This window comes from Cherax quadricarinatus, chromosome 75 (genome assembly GCF_038502225.1).
Source record: "Cherax quadricarinatus isolate ZL_2023a chromosome 75, ASM3850222v1, whole genome shotgun sequence".
Lineage (NCBI taxonomy): Eukaryota > Metazoa > Arthropoda > Malacostraca > Decapoda > Parastacidae > Cherax > Cherax quadricarinatus.
The window spans coordinates 4,533,138-4,560,709 of NC_091366.1; the positions used below are offsets into that span (position 1 = coordinate 4,533,138).

Below are 27,572 nucleotides of genomic sequence, written 5' to 3' on the forward strand. Positions count from 1 at the left end.
ACCATTGAATATTACCATTACAGAGGTGTAGAAAGTAATACCATTTTTACACAAGAATTGCCTATTCAGGAGTGTTGCTCATACAGGTAAGACTGCATAGTGCAAATGAGTGAAAGCATAAAGACAGGACAGCATCTCTACTGCAGTTATGAAGGCCCTAACTGCCAGTTTTAAAAACACTTATGAAAAATTCCACTAATCCTATATACTATACAGCAACCACTGTTTTCAGATACAGCTTTGCACAGAAGCAACTTGGAAGACCTTGTTTAGAGCAGCTGCAGCAAATTCAACATTTTCCTGTGATTCATTGAAAAATCTAGGCCAGCTAACTTAGGCATTTAAACATATCAGTATAAATGGCTGGCTGGCTGACTGGCCCACTTTTTGTAATGTTTACCTATTTTTATGGTGGCTCTCCAGTTTTTTCTTTTCAAAACAGAAGCTAGCACACTTATTGAGGGTTTTTAGTATGTTTAATTCTTAAGTGTGCAGAAATGTAGTTGTAGGGGTTAGTCATACCTTTTGCTCTAATTACTAAGACTAAAAGTACCAAATCGGATACATTCATCTCCAATTCACAGAAGGTTTAAACAAAAACAGTTTTCTGCCCTATTACACTTTCATCACACTGATCACATTTACACAAACAGCACTGCTCAGAAGACCCTCCAAAAGTACACAATTCTGAAAAGTAACTCTTAAGTAACTAATGTTATTTCAGATACTAAACATCCAAAAGATATGCTGAAGAATAAAAGTACAGCCTCTCCTCACTTAACGCTACTTGTGTACAGACAATTCAGACTTACGACGGGCTCTCTGAACAGTATGCATATCTAAATGAATATAAAAGCTGATTTCTCCTATTCTGTTTAATACAATATACAGCACACTACTGTATAAACATTTAAAAATATACCAGAAATGTTATAAATGGTGCAAAAGTGACATTAAAACAATATCAAAGATGGTCGACACAAACCCACTACCCTTATAGTATGCTCCTCACTTAGTAATGAATTCAATTACTGACGTGGTCTTAGGAATGGAAATCCATTGTTAAGTGAGGAGAGGCTGTATAACAGTATCAATTCCAGGGTGCTCGATGATGCATTTTCCTATTATAGTCGATGCAAAAAATTGGGCCTTGCATATTTCAGAATTATAATTACATTATGAAAAACACATAAAATGCATTATTTCAAGAAATGGAAACAATAAAAAGCTTCACAAATATTTAAGCAATGAAATGTATATCTATTCTTTATTTACATTTTAAAATAGATCTTACATAAAATTCCTTTATGAATCCAATAAAATTAAGTGATGTTTGTCATCAGTAACATTTCAAACATTATTGTAGCTCAATGAAGAGAGGGAGGCAGTGATTTCATGCACTGACTAGGGAGAAGTAACATCTTTTAAGAGCAAGGAAGAGCCAGATGCGAGTGAGGGAGGTGCACGAGGCAGTAAGTAGAACAAAAGAGGATAAAGCAGAGGAGATTTATGGAATTAAGACAAAGGTTAAAAGGTGGGGACAGAGCTGGTGCATTTGTTCAATAAATGTATGAAAGGTGTGAAAGTACCTAGGGACTGGCAGAGATCATGCATAGGTCCTTTGTATAAAAGAAAGGAGGATACAAGAGTAAGAATTACAGTGTATAGGGAAGTAAGCCTTTTGAATATACTGTACCAGTATATTCAAAAGGCTTATTTCCCTATAATTCTTACAGAGTTATCACAAAGACTTAGGAGTAAGAGAGCTGACTGTAGATGAACAAGGGGTTTTTAGGAAGGGTAGGGGATGTGTAGCCCTAGTGTTAACATTGAAACACACATGTGAACAATACTTACATAAAAGTTGGGAAGTTTACATTGCATTTATGGATTAAGAAAAGGCACATGACAGTGGATGGGTTAGTAATGTGGCAGATGTTGCAAGTTTATAGAGTAGGTGATGGGTTACTTACAGCACTTAAAGTTTTTATGAGGATAGTAAGGCTCAGGTTAGGGTAGGAAAGCGTGATATAAACTTCCAGTAAAAGCCTCAGACTGGATGTGTGATGTCAGCATAGTTAACATTTATTGATGGGGTTGTAAAACTAGTGAATGCTACGATGTTGAGGAAATGAGCAGGACTAAAAGATAAAGAATTTAATACAAAGTGGTAATTGTCACAGTTGCTTTCTGCCAATTCTGAAGAGAAGTTGCAAAGGTACCTGGATAAATCTGGGAGTGTAAGTAAAAGGGAATTTAAAGTAAACACAGGAAAGAGCAAGGTGACAAATGACAAAAAAAATTACAAAATGAAAGATAGGAAAAAGAGGGTATGAAGGAAGCGAATGCGTTTAGACATCTGGGACTGAACTTCTTGGCAGACAGGTATATGGAAGACGAGGTAAACCACAGAACTGACGAGGGGAGAAAAGTGGGTGATGCACCGAGTAATCCGTGATCCTAGTTAGATCAGTAAGTCTGCTCTGGGCACCACTAACTGTCCCTAGAAGCTATAACTACTGAGCTAGCACACCTACAAACACGTGGGGTACTAACTATCAGGTGGTGAATTTTTATTCGTTTTTTTTTTTATACTATCATAATGCTACTCTCAATAATTTATCTAGTGCTTCGATATAACATTTATTAATTGTCTGTTTTAACCAGCTCTTAAGCAAGACTAGTCCAACAGATGATCAAGCATCACATAAGAGCACTAGTAAGACTAACAAATGAGCAGCAGCATTAGGATATCAATGGTAAACATGCGTGGAAATTCAACTGCCGGGGTACAAACAGTTTAAAGAACAATGATCATTAGAGTTTCAGCTCAAGTCACACTTGCAAACAATAACACTTCATTCCCAAAACCCATAAAAATTTACAAACTGTCCCCAGTCCCCTGCCAAAATTACATCAAGACTAGTTACCTCAAATATGGGACAGATTATTATAATAAACAAAACTAAACAATGTGTGGTGTAAATATTATGCAGGAGGAGTGTGGAAATTAGAAGGTGTGGAGTTAATAACAGTATTAGTCAGAGGGCTGAAGAGGGGTTGTTGAGGTGGTTTGGTCATTTAGAGAATGGATCAATACACACGTACACAAATACCCGCACATAAAAGAGAGAAGCCTACGACGACGTTTCGGTCCGACTTGGACCATTGACAAAGTCACTGGTGTGACTTTGTCAATGGTCCAAGTCGGACCGAAACGTCGTCGTAAGCTTCTCTCTTTTATGTGCGGGTATTTGTATGTCGTTCCAGTCACGGTATTGTGCCTTTTTGTTATTTATTTATTAATGGATCAAAGTAGAATGGCATTGAGAGTATAAATCTGTAGGGGAAGGAAGGCGGGGTAGGGGTCATCCTCAAAAAGGTTGGAAGGAAGGGGTAAGGGAGGTTTTGTGGGTGAGGGGCTTGGACTTCCAGCAAGCATGCACGAGCGTGTTTGATAGGAGTGAATGGAGACTAATGGTATTTGGGACCTGACGATCTGTTGGAGTGTGAGCAGGGTAATATTTAGTGAAGGGATTCAGGAAAACTGGTTATTTTTATATAGCTGGACTTGAGTCTTGGAAATGGGAAGTACAATGCTGCACTCTAAAGGAGGGGTTCGGGATATTAGCAGTTTGGAGGGATATATTTTATCTTTATACGTATATGCTTCTAAACTGTTATGTTCTGAGCACCTCTGCAAAAACAGTGATTATGTGTGAGTGAGGTGAAAATGTTGAATGATGAAGGTATTTTCTTTTTGGGGTCACCCTGCCTCGGTGGGAGATGGCCGACAAAAAAAAAAAAAAAAAAAAAAAAAAAAAAAAAAAAAAAAAAAGTGTTAAACCCACATGAGTTGTATAAGGAAGAGGTTACCAAACTTTCTCTCGTGTGCGCGCACGTGTGGGGGGGGGGGGGCATCTAAGATACTTGTACTTGAAAAGTAGAATTTGGTATTTTTTCCAACTACCTCTTAACCACTTCTTCTATAGGTAGAAATTTTGAATGGGAGAGTTCCTGTATCAGAGTGGGTCCTACTTTTTCCATGGGACCATCTGCAGACAAACACCAGTCATATGGTCACTTGCAAATAATTTCAACATGATTTGAACAGAATTTTGGATTGAAAAGCATGGAACTATCTATATTTTTGTAATAGAAAGACCACTTTCTTGATGATCTCAAGAAAAATTTCAACCTACATACAACACACACTACTTATTATATTTCCTTATACAATTTATTTTTGGATTAAGGCACAATTAACCCTTAAACTGTCCAAACGTAGTTCTACGTTTTTTCAACATTTGAAAGTACGTATGTAAAAAAACGTAGACCCCACCTTTTTTTTTTTTACATTTGAAAACTTGTAAAAAACTTTTTTTTTTTATTTGAAATGTAAAAAAAAAATGCATATCTACTTTTGGAGCATTACACATGTGAACGTAGATCTGTTTGGACAGTTTAAGGGTTAACAGCCAAAATTGACTGACTGCCAGTATATCAAATTCACACCTGTGATATACCTATCACCAGTTTCAAAAGATCTACCCTTGTAGTCCAGCCAGGGACCAGGCTATTCTGTGGATTTCCTGTTCATCCTGGCCATTACTACTGATGATCCACTTGCTGACAGCCATCACAGCCTGGGTAATATGGCACCTTTGATAACATCTACACCTGTTCTGGCAATATTTTTTTCTAGTACTGAATAGTTTTGGACCACAGAAGTTGGCACTACGCCCACAGGCTTCCTCTCGACCGTCACCAACTGTTTTATTACATCAACTTATTACATTTTCCCATTAGTGCTCCCCACTACCCTGGCTGACTGCCTCTTGCATACCCCTACCTGACAATGCTCTCTCATCTCCACACAGTTCATTTCTAGCATATCCGGCCCCACAGTGCTGTACGACCCTTGTGGGTTTAGCACTTAGTTTTGATTGCAATACAACCTCTCCTCACTTAGCGATGTACTTGTTTACTGACGACTCGGACTTATGACAGGCTCTCTTACCAGTATGAATACCTAAATAATGCACATTAGAGCCGAGTTCCTCTATTTTGTGTATTATAAAATACAGTAAACTACTGTATAAACATATAAATATATATGGTGCAAATGTGACATTAAAACAATATCAAAGATGGTAGACACAAACCCACTACCATTATAGTATGCTCCTCACTTAGTGACAAATTTGTTTACCGACATGGTCTTAGGAATGGAACTCTGTTGTTAAGCGAGGCGAGGCTTAATGTGCACATAGTACCCCGCTTTCCTCCAAGTCTAGTCTGCACTTCTTCCCATCTCTCACTGAAGAACATTATGTTAATTAAGACTCAATTATTATTATTATTATAATCAAAAAGAAGCGCTAAGCCACAAGGACTATACAGCGCTGCAGGGCAGGAAGGAAGCGAGGGCATCAGGTGGCAAAAGGGAGATGGATGAGCAACAGGTTACGGATAACAGCGGGGCAGTGGATGGTGAAAGGGTAAAGGGCAGCAAGAGACTGAACCAGAAAGGGCTGAGGGGAGTGCGAAAAGTATCATCAGAGTTTGTGGAGTAAATCAGTCGTTGTCAAGAAGTCAATGAGAGAGTCAGGATTAAAGGAGGGTCCATCAGCAAGAAGGGAAGGTAAAGAGAGAGTAGGAGAACGAAGACGACGTTGGAGGTAAATTCTGCGTGCTCGTTGATAGAGAGGGCAGTCTAACAGAATGTGGCTAATCGATACTGGAACTTGACACTGCTCACAGAGAGGAACAGGGTGCCTCTCCATGAGATACCCATGAGTAAGACGAGTGTGGCCAATGCGAAGGCGGGAGAGAGTGGTCTCCCAACCTCGGCACTGATGACAAGAAGACGGCCAGTAACCTATGCTCGGTTTAATAGAATGAAGTTTGTTACCGAGCAGAGTTGACCAACGTTGTTGCCAACGGGTGCGAAGGTGGGTAGCTATTGCAGCAAAATAGTCCAGAAATGGAACACCTCGATAGGAAATTGGTAGGTCATATACTGCTGACCGCGCAGCAGTGTCTGCCTGTTCATTGCCCTGTACGTCGACATGACCAGGGACCCAACAAAAAACAATATCTTTATGTTTGGTAGAGATACGGCGTAGCCAAAGTTGGATACGGAGAACTAGGGGATGAGATGTATCAAATTTTCGTATAGCCTGTAGAGCACTAAGGGAGTCTGAGACTACTACAAATGATGACACAGGCATAGATGCGATACGAATAAGTGCTGCAAGAATGGCATACAGTTCAGCAGTAAAAATGCTAGCTGAAGATAGTAAATGCCCTCGTACGACGCTGTCCGGAAACACTGCTGCGAATCCGACGCCGTCTGAAGACTTAGAGCCATCTGTGTACACAGCGGTGGCATGAGAATGAGAGTGGAAGTGATCAAGAAAAAGAGAGCGGGAAGCCACCGTAGGCAGTTGAGCTTTCGAGCAAGGGAGTGAGAAAGAACAGACCCGAACAGCTGGAACTTCCCAGGGGGGTAGGGAAAAGTGAGATGCTACATGAACATATAAAGGTGGTAACTGAAGGGAAGACAAGAGTGAAAGTAGGCGAAGAGAAAAGGGACGGAGCAAACAGGGGCGGCGAACGAATAAAGAATGTCTACTAATATCGGTGACCATTCTATAAATGGAAGGATTGTGTAGATCGTGAGAGCGTACATAGTAACGAAGGCAATGGGCATCACGGCGATCAGACAAGGATGGAACATTTGCTTCTGTATAGAGGCTCTCAACAGGGGAAGAGCGAAAAGCACCAAGGCACAAACGTAAGCCTTGGTGATGGATAGAGTTAAGGCTAGAGAGAGTAGCAGGAGAGGCCGCGGAATAAATCTGGTCACCATAATCGAGTTTCGATAAAACGAGGGCTGAATGTAGGCGAAGCAGAGTTCGACGATCAGCTCCCCAGGAAAGATGAGCAAGGGTTTTAAGAAGGTTTAGCCGGCTGTGACAAGTTGCCTTCAGAGAGGGAATGTGAGGTTTCCAGGTTAACCGACGGTCAAAGAGAAGGCCTAGAAACCTGACTGTATCACGTTCGGGGATACGGGAGCCATAGAGATACAAAGGATGATCGGAGATAACAGAGCGTCTAGTGAAAGTAATTTGGTGAGTTTTGGTACTTGAAAATTTAAACCCATGTGTGGTGGCCCAAGTGGAAACACGGTCGACCGCATGCTGGAGAGAAACTGCAATAAGGTGACAGTCAGCGCCTGCACAAGCAATAGCGAAGTCATCAACATAGAGTGATGACCAAATATTGGGTGGAAGAACAGAGGCCAAATCATTTATAGCAAGGAGAAAAAGTGTTGTGCTTAGAACACATCCCTGAGGGACACCTTCAGCTTGGACGAAGTCCGGGGAAAGAACATTATTGACTCGAACACGGAAATGTCTGTCAGTTAAAAAGTTCTTAAGGAAGGATGGTAGATTGCCTCGGAGGCCTAAGGAATGGGCCTGGGCCAAAATATTATACCTCCAAGTTGTGTCATATGCCTTCTCAAGGTCAAAAAATATGGCAATAACTGAGTGATTATTCGCAAAGGCATTACGAACATACGTATCCAAGCGTAGTAAGGGGTCTATGGTAGAACGACCCTTACGAAAGCCATATTGACTAGCGGAGAGACTGTTGTGAGTCTCTAAATACCACATTAAACGTCGATTTACGAGGCGTTCCATCACTTTGCAAACTGCACTTGTAAGAGCGATGGGGCGATAGTGGGAGGCATCATGTCCTGTAGTACCCGGTTTGCGGAAAGGGAGAACAATGGCAGATTTCCACAGCTGGGGAAGAACTCCTTGTGCCCAAATAAGATTGAAGAGGTGTAAGAGGACTACAAGGGCTGACCGATGTAAATGTTGTAACATACGAATATGAATGTCATCAGGCCCAGCTGCCGATGATCGGCAAGCTGAGAGCGTTGCCTCCAGTTCTTGAAGTGTAAAAGGCACATTATACTGTTCTTCTCCGAGAGAAGAAAAGTCCAAGGGTACTAACTCTCTGGCAGACTTTGAGGAAAGAAACGAGGGGCATAGATGGAGCCCTCGGGAAATACGGACCAGATGTGTGCCAAGTTCAATGGCAACGTCGAGAGGGTTTGCTATATCAACACCAGTGACCCGTAGAACAGGAGCCGGGTCAGGAGAGTATTTACCACTCAATTTCCTCACTTTTTTCCAGACTGCACTCATAGAAGAAGCAGAGGTGATGGTGGAAACATAGTCTCGCCAACAAGTGCGTTTAGCTTCACGGATGACACGGCGAGCGATCGCACGCTTCTGCTTAAAATCAACAAGTCTCTCAGCGGTTCTATTGTACCGGTACCTGCCCCATGCAGCACGTTTCAAACGTACTGCACGAGCACAAGCAGGAGACCACCAAGGCACGCACTTCTGAGAATGCCTGCCTGAGGTTTGGGGTATAGAATGAGAAGCTGCGGTATAAACTGATGTCGAGAAGATGTGTAGGAGCTCATCAATGGAGGATGAAGAAGGAACCTCACTAAAAGCAGTGAGGTGTGAGTAAAGATCCCAATTTGCCCAATCAAATTGCCAGCGAGGGCTACGGGAAGGTGGTGAATAGGAAGGAGAAGTAAGAATGATCGGAAAATGATCGCTGTCATGTAAGTCTGGTAGAACAGACCAGGTGAAGTCTAGTGCAGTGGAGGAAGAGCAGACTGATAGATCGATGCAAGAGAGAGTATGAGTACGAGGATCAAAATGGGTGGGAGTACCCGTATTTAAAACATGGAGGGGGTGAGAGGCAAGAAAAGCCTCCAACTGAATGCCACGTGAGTCACAATGAGACCCCCCCCAGAGGAAATGGTGGGCATTAAAATCACCAAGTAACAGAAGTGGTGGTGGTAAGGATGAAACAAGAAAGGCAAAGTCTGGGATAGAAAATGCTCGAGAAGGAGAGAGATATAAAGAACATATTGTAAACCACTTATTCAAGTGGATACGGGCTGCAGTGTAATGCAGCGAGGTATGGACAAATAGTTGACAGTACGGAATATCATTGCGTAGAAGAAGGGCACTTTCATTAAAGGTCCCATCTGAGAAAGGATCCGAAGAATACAATAAATTATAGCCTGAGATAGGTTGGAAAACAGCCGAGTGTAATTTTGGTTCTTGTAAGCAAGCACCAACAGGGGAAAACCTGGAAAGCAACATCTGAAGCTCACCCCGATTACCCCTGAGGCCGCGGATATTCCACTGTAAATAGGCCATGATTGGCGATGAAGAAAATATCAGGAATCTGTAGGTAAAGGCACCTACGGACTAGAGGGGTTAGAAAAGTCAACGTGTGGTGGCATTGGAAGATGTTCAAGTAGCGAAGGAACGGAGCGTTGCGAAGAATGGGGTTGTGAAGATGGAGGAGAGGGAAGAGAAGGAACAGGAAGTGAATCAGTGTCCATTGAAGGTTTAGTCTCTGCAATATATTCTGAAATGGCTTCAAGTGTTTCTGAATTCAAAGATGTATGGGAAACCATATTGGAGATAGGAGGAGGAGGGTGAGTAAAGATTGGGACAGTAATGGACTGTACCAAAGTAGAGGGGGAGGGAAAAGTGTAAGGGACTGGAGATGAAGTGTGGGGGGGGACAGAAGAGGTAGAAACCTGGGAGGTGACAGAAGAGGGAGAAACTTGGGAGGGGACGGGGGTGGAAGGCATAGTACGAGGAGGAGGGTGAATCTCCACACTTGTAATAGAGCCAAAGAGAGGGGAAGAACTAGGTACAGAGACTGGAAAGGTAACGTGTGGAGGTGGAAGAAGGGAAGGAAGGGGCAAAGAAGATTTGAGCAATGTGGATTTTTTGGACTTCTGAGTAGAGGGGCGATTGGTATTAGGTGTCGTACGAGGTCTTGTCGATACTGGGGCTTGTGAGGAAGGACGCGAAGATGCGAGAACAGACTGAGTTGTAGTCGGGACGTCAGAGCCAAGGACAGCAAAAGGATTAGATGCCGTAATGGCTATGGGAGGGGTAACAACAGAGGAGGCTGCAGAAGATGGGACCCCAGAAGTGGGGGGATGTTTGGAAACACGAGAATAAGAAACACGGGGTAGTCTCCCTTGGAGGCGGAGATGAGTAACTGCCATAGCATAAGGGAGACCTTCTGCCTCTTTGAGGCAACGGATTTCACGTTCATTTAAGTAGACCTGGCAACGGCGGGAGTACGAAGGGTGAGCTTCATTACAATTAAGGCAAGATGGAGGTTGACTGCAAGATGTATTAGAATGGTTGTCGGCACCACAGACTGGGCATTCGGCCATAGATCTGCAATATTTCGCTGGGTGACCAAAACGCCAGCAATTTCTACATTGTTGCGGTGTAGGTATCACCTTTCGAACTTGTAACCGATGTCCCGCGACATATACAGAGGACGGGAGTTCTCGGCTGTCAAAAGTTAAACGAGCCACATTGCAAGGGTAACGTCTCCGCCCCCGGGCAGGAAGGACATAAGTGTCTACTTTGAGGATTGGGAGATCCTGGAGTTCCAGCTGTTCAAAAATGTCATTGCCACATGACTGGAAATTCTGTTGGACTATGGTATGGGGCAGAATGACAGTACCACTACAAGAATTGAGAGAAAGATGTTTTTCAATAGTGATAGGAGTAGTATCGATATTCGAAAGGAGAGAAAGATCATGAGCTTGGGTAGCATTCTGGACAGTGACGATGCGCGTACCGCTCTTGAGAGCGTGAAATGAAATATCTCTGCCAACATGACGCAGGAGCGCTTTGGCAATACTATGGTCAGAAAGGTAGGCAGAAGAAGAAGTTGGTCTTAAAGTAAAGAATTTAGTCCATTGTGTGGTCCGAAATTGAGCGTGGAGAGGGAGTGCTTGACGTGTCGGTCGTTTCCGAGTAGAATGGGAAGGTAACGACGGAGCATCATCAGGAGATTGACGTTGGCGTTTAGGAGTAGGACCGGAGTTGGTCCGGCATGAAATGGGTGGGCGATTCGAAAATTGCCGTACCGTAGAGGGAGAAGCCGGAAGCATAGTCAAAGGAGAGCGGAGTTCAGACAAATCGAAGGAGTCAGTCGAAGGCCCGGTACCTGAAGCGGGTGAGGAAACAGCACCAGCAAGAGGTACAGGGGCATCAGGAGTGTCCGAAGAGTGGTCTAAACACAAGGCAGGGTCAGAATGGGGTGCGGTATCAAGAAGGGGCCCGGGGGTAGTGGTTTCATGGACTAGGGCTGCCATGGTTAGGTTACTCCTTTGCTTTTTGTTTTTAAGAAAAAAAAAGAAAGAAGAAAAGAAAATAAAAACAAAAAAAAGAATAAAAAAAGGGGGGAGCGGGGAGGAATAGTTCCCAGGAGGAATGAAAGGGCCGGAAATCTCCCTCCGCGCCCAAGAGGACTCGACACCGCTAGTAGCGCAGATGCAGCATGGAACCCGTGCCATACCCTACCCTTCATGCCAGTAAACCAGCAATCCGGGATAGCAACCTCACATCTGCCGAGCTACCTCGGTGGACAAAAGAGAGGGCGGCCGGATATCCGCCACAAAGCATACCTCCTTCAGCCACCACCCCCGGAATCCGAAAGGTGGCTTCCAGAGATACACCCGTCGCCCAAAAGACACCCAAAGCTACTCCGGGATACCGGAGAGGGATCGGGACATCCCTAGGCAATCCAGATTCCACGGCAAACTACGCCACCGCCAAGAAACCTCAACGGAATGGGATCGACCCCGGTGTCCTTTCCCCTACCTAGGAACTAGCGCGCCTGTGGGAGAAATCACGAAGGCTAAAAAGAGGAAGGGCAAAAGGGAGGGGTGAGGAGGAGGAGGAGGAATGGAAAAAGGGGAGGATGGGGAGGATGGGATAGGGGAGGGGAGAATGGGGGGTAATTAGGTTCGGTCTGAGGAAGAAGACCGACAGGGCTAATTCCTCAGACCAAGAGCCTCTTCACCACGCCAAGGAGCCCCCCTTGAAGAGGAATTAAGACTCAAAATTGTAGTAACGCAATTGTAAACCATGGAACGAGTGTGTCCTTAAGTGCCAGGCCTGGAGTTTTAGGACTCCCTCACCATCAGTTCAGACCCCCATCTGTTCCATGGTTTCCATTATGTTAAGCATGTAAATTTGGGGCAGACAGCACTGTCACCATGAAATAAGGGCATCTGAGCAACCACTCTCAGCAGCAAGGACATCAGTACAGGATTCTACACTAGTCTTTATAGGGGATGCAATAAATTTTACAAAGGAAACATCGAGACATTAATGCAAGGATTCAATTTGTATTTTATACTTGACAGATATGCACACAACACTTACAATGCATGTGTAATACACCTCTGCACAACCACTGTGGACTGGAGTAACTCACAAACAGGAAAATTAATACAAAAGAAAATAACACAGAATGGAATTCAAACTCATAGTAAGCCAGTAAAACATCTACCAGGTCAGTGTGCTAACCACTGTACAGTAATTGACACACTTGCCCACTAGTTTCAGGACTGCCTTCCCATGGGTTCAAATCCCGCCCATTCTATGAGTTGTTTACAATCATATTATGAAGTGATCGACCTAAAAGAAAATGCTTAAGCAGCAGATGAATCATAGTTTTGATAATAGAAAAGAAAGGAGCATTTTTACAAAATTCCACCTTCAGCAATACTACTACTATCGGGAAAAGCAAGCTAATCCCTTACCTCAGTTCCTTTATTCTCCCCTCCTTTCCAGTTGCGGCTTGGTATTTTGGAGCTACTTCCATGTAACATAAAAGCTCCTTGCAAAGCAAAAAAATTATCTGATAAAGGCTAGTCTGTATGGTATTTGATTCTTTAATGCCAGATTTGTATTCCTTAGCATTTGGCATTAATAAATAAAGGCTTCAGTCTGCTTGAATAGATGGGCAAAAAAACTAAGGTTACTGAATCTATCAGACTTGAATGAGCAGATGCAACATTAGTAATTAATGGAGAGCATACATATATATGTATTCTTGCATGTCTCTGCACTGCAGCTAGGCTTCCTTGTTCTTCTAGTTTTTCTCTCGAGGGGTCTTCATTGGGCCAACAGTTTTTCCTCCCCCCACCAGGGGAAAATATTTAGCAATATACAAGGCACATCACAATGTTGGTCAAGTACAATTTCAGAATAAGGCAATAACAAGGAATGTTTTTTTTAGGGATCATGCCACAGACCACAAATGTTTTATAGTCTTTAGTTGCGTGGCAAGTAGTGATGCAGTAAATTTGATCTGGGTACCTACATAATGTGAGCACTTTTACGTACTCTAACAAATCGTAATTACAAAAAATAAATCATACATTATACATGCTTTTTGTTATTTTATCATGATCAAGAAATTACATCAAATCTTACCAGGCAAATGTTTTGTGGGATGCCATCTTTCTCTTCGAATTGCTGCTATCCATGCCTCTCTCCGCTGCTTTTCGGCTGGTATCCAATAAAAAGATAAACCAGATATCCTATTACAGTTGACACCGGTTAATTCAACGTATCCGTAGTTCACGAAACGCTTCATTTACGATTACTGAATTTAGACTCAAGAATTTTAATTCAGGTATCACCATCCAGCATATGACTAAAATGTTAAGTGCACCTCTGAGGGGCAACCATCAGCATGTGGCCCCAGCCCTTTAATTGTTTTGACTTTTTTTTTTTTTTTTTTTTTAGTCAGACTTCAGAGGCTCGGTGCCAATGGCCATTCCCAGGATGTGACCCAACAGTCAACTAACACCCAGGTGCATTTGATGTTAAGAGGAACAGGGGCAGCATGTATAAAGACAACTTGGTCAAACTTACGGCCCCATTTGAAAATCAAACCAGAAAGCATTTGGTTGTGATGATGCAAGTCTGTCTTTATATTCCATCTTTGCCTCACATTTTGTGCATAATATGCAGTTTTGTTTATCCCTATATTTTGGATGTTCATCCAAAACTGAACACCAGGAAAATAAGAATCAGCCTGGTGAAGTCTGTGGTGATCACATTTTTTAAAACTTATGAATACTGCAGCTCTTGAATGTTTGCATAAGGAGTGGTGATATTCCGGCTAAACTGGCGCAAGATACTGGTATAAATTAAGACTGCGAGATCATGGATAAATGAATGAAACCAAACTTAGTTCCGATAGAAGTGGAAATTGGCCAAAGGATAGGCAACTCTTATGTTGAGATGTAGTGTACACAAGCAGAAAAAAAAAAAAAAAGGCAAAGGTAAAGAGACAAGGAAAACAAAAGAAAATGCAGTTCTCATTATAGTAATACAGCAATGATAATGGAGGTAACTGCTGAGCCCAGTAATAGATTTTAGGGTACTGAAAAAACTGACAATTTATGGAGTATTTTATGCCTAACCCTTAAAGTGCTGGCAAGGCAAATTTGCATTATGGTTAAGCGCTGGCAAGGTGAATTCAGGTCATATGCATACAGTCTTCAAATTTGGAACGAGAAGCACAAGTGGCCCACACAACAAAGAATGGGTACATGCTAATGAGAAAAAATCCCAGCCTGCCAAATGCATTGTGGGAACCACATGTTGCTCTGTCTGTATACCATGAAATGCTGGCATGCTAAGAACATGACCAGCACCTGCAGTGTATGTATCTAATAAAACATTAAACAAATGTAAAAATTTTTTTGGCGAGTAAATATGAATTAATAAATGCAAGATTCGAAGGACATTTTACAAATAAATAATAAACTGCCAGTGGTGATAAAGTAACTCTTAGTTAAAAGGCAAAAAATTACATATATTGAAGAATAAGTTTAAAAATTATTTGTATTACACATCAAACGGCAGGAACCAACGTTGCCATACCATGCACAAAAACAATTTTGCAACTGCATAATTACACAAGTATTATTTATATTTTAATTCTGTTTTATTCCAACCAGAAAAATATCTGATTTCAGACAATCATTTTTTCTCAATTTAATGAATCGTACGACATGTTTTTATTTTTAGCCCCACAGCATTTTAAGGGATAATTATACAGAAGTGAATATTGTATTAACTAATGTTGATATTTCCTCACGAGGTTATCAAGTGTTGAAGGCATTTGGGTATGTCATGTCACTACATCTTTAACTCCATCTATTTTCAAGCCTTTCCCAGCCTGAGCATCCCAAGGAAGCAAATGGGTATCAAGCAGGTGGATAACTAATTAAATGAATGGGTAGGTTTTCTGAGTAGGTAGTAGGATGATAATAAGTGGACGAGTGATGGCTGACAGGTTGTAGTGGGATGGTAATGAGTGGGCGAATGTTGGACGAGAGGATGTAGCAGGATGGTAGTGAGTGAGCAAATGATGGCTGAGAGGATGTAGTTGTGAGAGACCAATTTTTCCAGCATGTTCTTAATATATGATTATATATTATCAATGGCAGGCCCAGGAACTTGACACTGAATTAACAGGTGTCTACTGTACATCTACTGAGACATCCCACAAGACATGCTTCAGGCATTATTTTTAGAACTTTCACATTAGACTAACAAAATGTGGACTGAGATCAACACAATCTACTGTGCAGTAAAATCTTAAATCAGATGACCCATCACATTATGAATCTCCTAACACAAAGAGCTAACAAGGTTTATTTAGGACACACACTGAAAGAGGTCCAGACCACAATGTAAATATTGGCAGGGGGCTGACCTGTACCAGTAGTATATCAGTATTGGTAAAGCATATTTCAGGTATATGTTATTCTAAAATAAGTCTGAAGCAAATCCACTGAGGTTTTAAAGTTATAACCCAGAAATGAAACATTAGGGAAAAAAAGTCAAAACTGGATATACACAATGCAAATATAACTAAAAAATACAAATTTAGAATCAGCATATATCTATCCTCTAAGTATTCTATCTTCAAGAACATACATCTATCCTCTAAATATTCTACCTTCAAGAGCATTTTCTAAAGTCTAACATTTTCATCCTACCTGTCAAGCCAAGCAGGCCGACGATCTCTTTCACGGTCCCGGCCTCCTCCACCACCACCGCCGCCTCCTCCACCACCACCACCACCTCCAAATCCAGAATATCCACCTCTTCTTGGTAGCCCTCTAGCATGTTCAACAGTAACTCTAAAAGAAACAAGTGTAATGTTAAAACAGGCTGTGAATTAAATAGATAAATAATCATTTACACATGAATTAACTCCAAATTCATAAAGTATAAGTTGTGAACCAATTAAAACAAATAGCTATACAATTTTTTAATTAAAAATGATAAACTATGTACATAATTACAGGACATTACCTCTCTCCAAGAAGGTCACGGCCATTCATTTCATAAACAGCATCGTCAGCATCACGCTCGTCCTCAAATTCCTAGAAATTAAAACAGCATAACAGGGAGGAGGCTTAAAAATTAATTAAAAGACAGCACCCGCACTACTTTTGCAGAGGCTAATGTTGCACCATAGGATACAAACCGGAAAAAAACGCCAGATATGCTAAAACTTGACAATACAGCCTCTCCTCACTTAGCGACGTATTTGTTTACGGACGCCTCGGACTTACGACTGGCTCTCTGACCAGTATTCATACTTAAATAATGTATATTAGAGCTGATTTCCTCTATTCTGCTTTATTTCAATATATAGTACACTACTGTATAAACATTTAAAAATATTCCAGAATGTTATAAATGGTGCAAAGGTGACATTAAAACAATACCAAAGATGGCTGATAAACTCACTACCATTATAGTTCGGTCCTCATTTAGTGATGAATTCGTTTAATGACATGGTCTCAGGAACGGAACTCTGTTAAGCGAGGAGAAGCTGTATGGCAGACAAGCCATTACAGGATGTACCATGATGTCAATGGTATGCTTGAATAGTGGGTAGCAATTGTCAGAGTGAATGTTGTGAAGAATCAAGATAAAGATGGGATGGGACAGAAAAAGGTAGAGTTCACATTGAAATAAAGAAGCATTCAAATTCAGGATCATAAGTCAAATTTGTGTTGTGATGCAAATCAATCTTAACCTGCCATCCAATCTTATTTGTAAACAGGGAGAGCTGTCAGAAGTGTTACCACTCTCCCTGTAGTACAACCCATACCAGATAGCCTTAGAAAATGTTGAGGATAGGAGGATCAAGTGATGCAAATGCAGTTCTGTCGTATAGCAGTACAGATTGAAGGTGTCAGGACTGCAGTGGGAATCAGGACTGGAACGGATTCCAATTCAGCTGTAAGCAGATCAACCAATGCTCAAACATCAGAAGGAAGGCAGTGCAGGAGGCAAGAACAGGGGATCAGTCAAAAAGCAATTGCAGGGTTTGTCTATTGCAAACCATCTGAATAAGATGATGCTTGCTTGTTCCACCAATAGGTGAACTAGTTCAAATATTTTCAATCAAGTGACAAATCTGGCCAGGTCATAATGTTTAACTTTTGTTCCAATTAACTGATCAGCCACTACACACTACATATAATACAATATTATGCATTAAGCAGAGTGCAGAGGTAATACATTAAAACACCATGGCTTAAACCAAATACGTAATGACTGAATTACAGTTTCTTGGCAAATCTACATAAAACTGAAAAATACCTCAAAACTACTTCCTGCCCGATCTTTAGACATCACTGATGAAATGTAGCTTGACATTCACTACTAAACACAGAATGGTGATTTTTAATGCCAGTCTATAGTCTCTCAGCTTTTTAACTAAAAATCATTACACAATTTTTTTTTTTAACACGTCGGCCAATTCCCACTAAGGCAGGGTGGCCTGAAAAAGAAAAACTTTCATCATTCACTCCATCACTGTCTTGTCAGAGGGGTGCTTTACACTAGTTTATAAAACTGCAACATTAACATCCTTCCTTCAGAGTGCAGACACTGTACTTCCCATCTCCAGGACTCAAGTCTGGACTGCCTGTTTCCCTGAATCCCTTCATAAATGTTACTTTGCTCACCCTCCAACAGCACGTCAAGTATTAAAAACCATTTGTCTACATTCACTCCTACCAAATACGCTCACACATGCTTGCTGGAAGTCCAAGCCCCTCGCACACAAAACCTCCCTTATCCCCTCTCTCCAACCTTTCCTAGACCAACCCCTACCCTGCCTTCCCTCCACTACAGATTTATACAATCTCGAAGTCATTCTGTTTCATTTCATATTCTCTACATGTCCGAACCACATATACTACAATGCCTCCAGAAAAAGAAAAACAAATGACAACCTGATGACATGGGGAGAATGAATTGCTGTATTAAAATAAATATACATACCACAAAACCATAACCATTCTTAATTAGACAATCACGAAGTCTGCCATATCTTTTGAAGAACTTCTCCAAATCTCTCTCCCGGCAGTTGTAATGCAACCCTCCAACATACACCCTTGCCATCCTTTCCAATCTTCACTCTGGAAACAGAAATTTATGTAAATTCATAGGTAATCAATAAGTTAGAAGTCTATGTAGATAAATATAATTCTTACAGAATGACTAATTATCATAATTATCAGGTACTTATGTAAATTACCAGCAGCCATTTCCTACTGAGGGAAGGTAACTCTGTCACCATCGCTCATATCTGATCCAGTGCAAACCACATTTGGTTGATTTGCATTTCAAAACATACCAATTTCTATTTCTTAAGAAAACAGACCAGACTTAGTATTGAAAGCGAAAGAATAGCAGGTAATAAAGTTTATTTTGGCAATAACCAAAACCAGAGTACAAATAAACAAATACAGTACAGATTCAAGTTCCCTGCCACAAAAAAATATAATGCACACAAAGGTCTTTATTCAACATGGCCCTAAGTCACGAGTGAATAATTCCCAATTAATCCGCTAGCTACAAAACTAAGAATAAAGTACTTCATAATGGGCAAGATTCAAGAGGCAATGAAGAAAAATCCTCAGGATATCACCAGTGGAGTACTACAATGATCTATGCTTGCCCCCAATACTTCTACTTTATGTAAACGTGTCGGAATGAAGAAAAAACAATGTTAATGGCTGATCCAAACACTCAATGAGAATAAAAAATCAAATCTCTACAAGGAAACCTAGAGAACAGCAAGTGCAGTGAAAGATGTGTGGAGTAGTTTAGTGCTAATACCTTGTACTGTACTATGTACAATGAAAAATGGAAGAAATTAAATAAAAAAAAAGCTGCATGAAGAATACTGCACAGAGTATTAAACCCAGTAAAGATCAATATAACAGCTTTACTAAAGCTATCACTGCATCAATCATGAACTTATTTTAAATTAACTTTATATTGAACAGTACTGGAACAGTCCAGTTATTTAACACTTTGGTAGAGCATGACTGGCAAGAAAAGACGTACTTTCCAATCGTACAAAAATTCATCGCTCAGCTTGCACAAGCCATAAATAACAGCATACAACTGACAAGTCATTATCCATAATTCACAAGGCATTAATCTTCATTCACATGGATAGTTCAACACTTTTTTTTTTTTAAGCAACCTTACAAACCCTTGGGGAATTAAAATTTGAGACAAATCAAAGCACCTTCCCTTTACCAATATAATTTCTGTATGTGGTCATCTTAAGTACAAGCCTCTCGTTTTGAGAAACAAATTGGAGCTTCACAATGACTGTTCTTAACACCTGTTTCACTGAACATGGCTAGAGAAACCTATACTGTTTAACCCTTTCAGTGGGCATCACGAATTGTTACGGAGGCCAGGATCCCTCCACTCGGATAAGCAGCAAGTGGTAAATTTTGGCCTTGATATGAGCGAATGGGTCTGTGTGGCGGTGTGCATAGCATACAAAAAAAAAAAATCCTGCCCCCACAGTGCATGATGGGAGAAGCAAAACTCTGAACTCATGTTTGGTATAAAATAACTTCATGTTTTCTAGCAATGTTTTTCTTATGGCTTTATTGGCAATTGGTGCTATTTGACAAAATAGAAGACATGCTATTGAAAAAGATGATATTGGTTGGTTTCAGGAAAAGTATCTTTAAATTGGGTTCAAATTAGTGGAAAGATTTTATTTTTTTGCAGATTTTTCTAAGGATAGGAAAGGTCCCCCCCCCCACCCCATCTGTTCTATGGGTTCTTAATAGGTCTGATTCAATTGCAGCAGTACCTCGAGTTTCGACCATAATTCGTCCTAGAAGTCTGTTCGAGTGCCGTTACCAAATGAATTTGTTCCCATAAGGATAATGTAAATTAGATTAGTCCGTTTCAGACCCCCAAAAATACACTTACATAATTGTTAGAGTTGGGAGCTGTTCAAAACTCGAGGTACCACTGTAGTAGTTATGCAGAAAACAATGACCAATCATTCCTCAATATATTTTATTACCCAGAAAATAGATAATGTTTTATTTGCATGAGAATGAATTCAAAACAGAAGGCAAGTGCAATATAAGAGGCCTGGGGACATGATTAATGAACAAGGAAATGTGTCGTGTCTACACTGTTTATTTTGCATTATTTTTAAAACTTTTTTAACTGTGTAAAATTGGCCAAATTACCAACCGCTGTGCACTTTATAGGGCAGTTGTAATAGTTGAATGGCCAGTGTCTTGGGCTCAATTCAAAGAATAGAAGGCATATTTGTGAAACAACTAAGAATTTGGTTGAACAAAGCAATGGAATCGACGATGATGCGTAAATTGCGCCGAGACCACTAACTTTGTGCCTGCACCCCGCCGTAAGTTTTCCATCAAATTTCATACATTTGGTGTCGTGACCTCTAGAAAAAGATTAACTATTTCCAAAAGATTTTTTTTTTTTTTTTGAAGTGGACACTGGGAGCAAAATTAATTCTGAGAGGTCTGGACATTGAAAGGGTAAACTAATGAATGGTACCAGTCAGACCAAATAGTACAAGTTTCATTCTATATGCAGGTTGTGTGTATCAAGTTACCAAGGATATAATTTTATGTAGAAAGTGGAACAAGATATTTTAAGTGGCAATTCCCAAGGAAATAAGTACATTCTCTGGGAAACTGATGTCTGGAGGAGGATGAGCAGAGAAAGCATGCATACAAAGTATTCAATATGCATCCTCAAACTCTTGATATTTTCTGATTGCCAAAATGTAATTGCAAAGCCCCAGTCCTGCAATACATCTAACTGCTAAGAAATTACCAAAGATATATCATCTTCTAAATCTTTAAAGATTAAACTTACTTTGTATTCCTTTTTGGCAAACCATCAAATTCATCAAGGTGGGGTAAAGGTCAGCCAGGGTGAAGTTGCCCCTCTCATCAAGATAAGTACCCCTAATTCACCTGTCATCTGTGGAGAGTTCTGGCACTGACAATCTGATGAGGAAGCATCCAAATCAGAAATCATTGGATGTTATGAGCAAACTGAAGGGACACCATAAAGAATTATTAAAAAACTGGAATGATGTTGGAAATAAAATTAATGTCAGTAATTTTATTGAGACTTTACCATACAAATCCACTAATATGAATTTTGAAAATAGTAAACCAACTAGATAATACTTTAATCTTGTCCTTCCAGGTTCCAGAACTGCACAAATCTGGTAGACAAGACTGATAGGGAATAAAATACTTCTGGATAGCATGATGCACAAGTTAGTTTCCAGAGCAGCCATATGTGAGCATCAACCAATACATGAAGTACTGTACTGTACACGAGCAAACCAGAATTTCTCAAATCTAAACACAAGAGCCAAGCAACTAAGAAAACATATGGACACATCCAAAAAAGACTTCAACCAAAAAAACATAATAGTATATTATATTGTAGTTTTATATAAAAAAAAATAAGCAAAAAGCAAGACAATGGATGTTACTATTTTTTAAGGGGTGAATTCTAACAAAATTCATAGGAAAAACTTTCATGTTTTATTCTGACAATGTCTCAAACAATGAATGTTTCTATAGATTTTTTTTTTATTAAAGTTCTGCAAGATGTGAAATGCCCAGCTCTCCTCAGCCCTTTGGGTCAAGACAGTGAGCTTTAGCACCAGCACCACCTTCACAGCTTGCTAACTTCACATCTGCATCATCGTAAATAGGGGTCTTAACTATTTACTGTAAGAGCTCCCATGCCCCTCTAAGCCCTCCCTTCATGGGAATCCTTGTTAACCCTAGGAGCTGGGAGGTAGATACAATTACACAAAAGTACAATTGAACAAGTTTTGGGTGATTACAATTGTCTTGGTAACAAAATTATAAATTACCCAGGATAACCCCCCAAAAGAAAGTCAAAGTGACTTATTTCCACTGGTTCAAAAACAACCTACTAGATAAAAAAAAAAATGTTACTGGAACAAATTTTTTTTCAAGACGTACACAAGACCACTACCTGCAGAATATACATACGCAATCAGCCAGGTTGTGAAGGGTAAGTAGGCCTATAGCCACTGGCAACAGCAGCCTTGTTAACCTGGCAGTCAACTATGTAATTGACCTCAGACTAGGCTCAGTAGAACTTATAACCAGTCCAAGAACTACACAATTTCTATACACTGTGATCGCATTGATATTACAAGTTATCAATCGGCCAGAAGTGATATTTTCTTACTGGCAAGAGTTCTCCCATATATAAGTTCAGTAAAATTATCTAAAAGTAATACCCTCATTAAATAATGTTAGACAAATCATGGTAATATTTTAAGTCGCCAAATATGCTGCCTAGATAAAGCACCGATGTCAGTGCTGAGTTTGTGACTTTACCAGACACCTGTATTTCTGGTTAAAGATCATGACAGCTTAAAGAATTGTTGACTCTAAACTCAAGAGTCAAGGGCATGTCAAAACCAAACTCTCACCTGGCCAGTGACAGTCATGATGAACCTCCGAGTCAAAACCCTTACCACGAGGAGAAAGGAGCAATGTTCATACCAAGAAGGGGTGGGAAGGTAAACAAACCAAGACAGTAACACTAAGCTATCCCTCACCTTGACCTTGAAGTTCTACATTTAGTTAATGAGGACTTCTCTGTCAGCCTTAATGTTAAAGTAACTTTACAGAATATCTCATCAACATTCTCAAGACACCAATCAAAAGTCATTTTCCAACAAGTGACAAGGTCTCTAGTTAAATTTAGAAACTTTAACAGCAAGCATAACTTACTTGAAAAAAAAAAAAAAGGTACAATTATATTTACATGTAAGACTGTGGGAATTATGGGATTCTATTCAAAAGACACTTCACTCGTTTAATCAATACTTCCGAACTGATAGTCCCGACTGACAGCCTAAATAAAACGCACAACCCTCATTTTTTAATGCAACCTAACAAACCTCAATTACATTTAATAACTTGCAATTATTTTACTTTAATCAATGAGAAGCATTAAGCCCAGAGGTCATATAGAGCAGGAAATGGGAGGCATTCAAGTCTGAAACAATGGGACAGTAAATGGAAAACACACTTATGTATAGTTCAGAACATTTATTGGAGGAAAGGTTTCCTGTAATAAATGTCCTGAATGGTACACGAGTGTCTTTTTCCACATCTTGTCGGTATCATCATACCATTTTCCAATGGGACAGCAAGTACAATTCCTTGGATTAAGAACCCCCCCCCCTCTCACCTGCATCAAAGCAACCCACCCCTCTTGTGAACTCAAGTTTATTTTGGCACAGGTACACAAAAGTACAATTATCATAGTGTAAATTATGTAGGCATGGGTGTTGATGTTAAAAAAAAATTATTAAAGGATCCCCAATGGAAACAAGTCTGACTCTTTTGGGTTATCCCAAGTAATTTAAATATGTTACTACGTATGATAATTTGTGTAACCGTATTTACATGTACCTGTACATAAATAAACTTTACTAAAGCATACTTTGTGTCCCGTGGCCTGAAAGACAATGCTCTCGCTTCACACAGTCTCCCCGTGGTTTGATTCTCAGTAAGCGTAGAAACATTGGGCATGTTTCCTTACACCTGTTGTCCCATTCACCTAGCAAGCAAGTAGGTACCTGGGTGTTAGTAGACTGGTGTGGGTTGCATCCTGGTGGACAAGACTGAAGACCCCAATGGAACAATGGAAATAAGACAGTATCCCTCAATGATGCACTGACTTTCTTGGGTTATTCTGGGTGGCTAACCCTCCAGGGTTAAAAATCCAAATGAAATTTATGTCTAAAATTCTCGAGAAGGCAATATACTGTCAAGTAGTTATGTACCTTTCCAATCGGGTTTCCTGATCTTACTCGACCAACACCTCCCTAATTAATCTGATGGACTACCTGAGAACTCAAATGTTACTAGGGAATCTCAGGTATGGTGACCCCAGATTGGCAAAAGACCTTCGATGTAGTCAACCACAATATATTATGTAAGAAACTACAAACTATCGACATGGGTTCTGTATATTGGTTTAAGCCCTACCTAAACAATAGTTATATTGTCAAGATCAACAACACAGAATCAGAACCCCTGCAGATAGCATGTGGGGTTCCCCAAGGAAGTATTCTGGGCCCCTTACTGTTCGTGTTACATAGTTATGTGAATGACATGCCCATCAGTGTCAAACGTAAGGTGTTATATGCAAACGTGTTTTGTTAGTGTCAGGTCAAGACCTATAAGATGTAGCTAATGTACTATTATTAGAACTAGTCTCTTACAACATATGGTTAGTAGATAAATTATTGTTACACCTCAGGAAAATGGAAGCCATACTCTTTGGCATGAAAAGTTAACTGAAACCGACAAATAATTTTATGTCCAGTGTAATGGAGAACCCAACCTTCAATATCATCAGGAGAATTGACAGGGAACAGTGTAGTAAAGATAGCGAATGCCAGACTAGTTCCTCTACTGACAAGCACCTATTGAGGCTCGCAGCATCCTATGTCGAGCTCTTATACAATGCCATATAGACTACTCTTACTCTTCATGGTACTGTGCCTTAAAAAAAAAAACTAAAGACTACAAATCGCCCAGAACAAAATGGAGAGATTTATTCTGGACCTGGGTCCAAGAGAGCATATAGGCCAGGAAGAATTACAATTGGATATACTGAAGGCAGTAAAACAACAAAGTTAAATCATTTATAAAATTTCCCGTGTCCAGAATAACTTGCTGCCAAGTTTGTCGCAGCTGGGAACCAAAATTATAGTACTAGGGGAAGGGAACACAACTTTGTAGTACCCACAGTGGTGGTCAGGCTTCAAACACCTTTTACTGCATAACAATAAAGGAGTGGAGTGGAATGGACTGCCTCCATATGTCAAAGCCTGTCACATCACGAGCTAGTTCAGGAAGAGCCAAAAGGTGCCTAATGAATGTAGCGACAGAAAGGGAGAGTAATTTCTTGTATAGCTAACATACCTGTACCTAATATTGTGATGTGACCCTCTCTTAGTGTTAATGTAAATAACTTGGTTTACTTTATTCCTAGTATATCTCCTTGTTTTGTAACTGCTTTGCACTTAGTTGAATTATTTAACTGTTTTAACTTTAAAGTTTAAATAAGATACTACAAGGACCCCAATGGAAACAAGTCACTGACTTTCTTGGGGGTTATCCTAGGTAATACAAACATGCAATAAAGCTAACAGAATCCTTGGCTTCATATCAAGAAGCATAAACAACAGGAGTTCTCAGGTTGTTTTACAACTCTATATATCCTTATTTAGGCCTCCTCTAGATTATGCTGCACAGTTTTGGTCACCGTATTATAGAATGGATATAAATGCTCTGGAAAACATACAAAGGAGGATGACAAAGTTGATCCCATGTATCAGAAATCTTCCTTACGAGGATAGACTGAGGCCCTGAATCTGCACTAGAAAGCCGTAGAATTAGGGGGGATATGATTGACGTGCATAAGTGGAAAACAGGAATAAAGGGGATGTAAATAGCGTGCTGAAAATATCCAGCCTAGACAAAACTCGCAGCAATGGTTTTAAGTTGGAAAAATTCAGATTCAGGAAGGATATAGGAAAGCACTGGTTTGGTAATAGAGTTATGGATGAGAAACTCCAGAGTACAGTTATTGAGGCTAAAACGTTGTGTAGTTTTAAAAATAGGTTAGATAATACACGAGTGGGCGCGGATGGGTGCGAGTTGGACCCGACTAGCTTGTGCTACTAGGCGAGATACCGTGCTCCATAAGTGAATGTGACCTGACCTGACTAGGTTTGGGCATTGGTTTAAGCTGGTAGGAGATTTGGACCTGCCTCACATGGGCCAGTAGGCCTGCTACAGTGTTCCTTCTTTCTTATGCAACTATGTATGACAATTTATGTAACTATTTATGTGTACCTGTATAAACTTAAAGTTCTGTTGCTAGGGCACGAAAATATATTCATAGACAGTACAGTGCTAGAATACAGATCATCAATTAGATTTCTTTAGGAGGAAGTGAAAGAAGCCACGAGCCCCTCAGAGGACACCAATGGAAATAAATCGCTGACTTTTTGGGTTATCCTAGGCACTCTACGCATGCTGTTATATATGATAATCTATATAACTGTATTTGTGTATACCTGAATAAATTTACTTACTGAAGGGGGCTAACCCCCCCCTTTAACTGGAGATTTTTCTCCACATCACTGCTCAAACAGGTAAGATAATGTATATTTTCGTCGGTATTTTATACATTTAGCGTCACATCTAAGGCTTGGTACAGCTGGAAGAGCTCCATAGAGCCCGTCAACTTTACCTGGAGAATTTTTTGAGTGCAGCTGTTGTGATGAACGACCTAACAAATTAATAATCATTAATAACATGACAGCGCTAAACCTGTAGGGGTTCTACACCGCCTGAGGGTACGTGGAAACACTCAGGTTTGACCTAATCAAGGAGAAGGGCAGATCCAATGCCTTGGATCAACCCCCCCTCACCAGCGTTAAAAAGATGACGTAGTATAGAGCCAGCGGCGTCTTCCATAACCATTTATTTTTCCCCATCCTCTCCCAAATACCCCATAAAACAACACCCATTGTCCCCTACCAATAATAGGCCTACAGAGCAAGCCTAAGTGTCACAAGGGTCTCATTACAATGTATTTTAGGTGTTCAGATAAATAATTTTCCCGAGTCCAACATGGCGTAGTAACCCTCCTGGGCGTCCCTCCATAACTCACCTCTTTATTAACAAAATACTAACACCACACATAACTGAGCTTCATCAGGCTGTAACCAACACCTTCAAGAGTTAACTTACGTATCATTTAGAGGGAAATGAGTAGTTATATGAAGGTGAAGGAGAGTTAAGTGAGGGCGGCGGCGTCCACGTGCTAACCTCTGGTGGTGACTCTCACAACTAACAACCTCAGCCACCCAACACCTTCTACTTAATATTTACTTATTAATCTCCCTCTTCCCGTCATTCTTCTTGATTATTTCATTCATTAAATGAATTTTTCTCGTATATCTACCTTTTTTATATTTTTTATATCCTCGGTAATTAAAATATTCGCGAAAATTACATTAATTTTTTGGAGTTATTGGAACTTATTTACGCGTAATTGCTGCCATAAGATTACTCAGCATATTCATTTAAAAAATTATTTACGAAAGAATTTCGACTTACTGAACATTACTACTCAAAACCCAGCTATTACAAAATCTTCCCTATTATATTGAGTCCATGTTGGTCTCCTGCTGATGCT

General features: G+C 40.3%; 1 protein-coding gene across 4 annotated transcripts in view; it reads right to left on the minus strand.

The window, feature by feature from the left end:
- The window catches only part of LOC128691890 (serine/arginine-rich splicing factor 5), a 47,633-nt gene extending 20,369 nt beyond the window's left edge, over nucleotides 1–27,264 (minus strand). The window contains exons 1-6 of one of the 4 annotated variants that reach the window (XM_070100937.1): nucleotides 27,125–27,260; nucleotides 21,159–21,266; nucleotides 18,264–18,400; nucleotides 16,275–16,345; nucleotides 15,956–16,099; nucleotides 13,371–13,445 (exon numbers count right to left, since the gene is read on the minus strand). In XM_070100937.1, the coding sequence (XP_069957038.1) occupies nucleotides 13,371–13,445; nucleotides 15,956–16,099; nucleotides 16,275–16,345; nucleotides 18,264–18,383 (410 nt within the window). In that variant the 5' untranslated portion in view covers nucleotides 18,384–18,400; nucleotides 21,159–21,266; nucleotides 27,125–27,260. Of the gene's footprint in view, nucleotides 1–13,370; nucleotides 13,446–15,955; nucleotides 16,100–16,274; nucleotides 16,346–18,263; nucleotides 18,401–21,158; nucleotides 21,293–27,124 lie in introns of all 4 variants that reach the window. The other 3 variants (XM_070100938.1, XM_070100936.1, XM_070100939.1) reach the window with 3 other exon arrangements.
- Nucleotides 27,265–27,572: the final 308 nt, after the last annotated feature.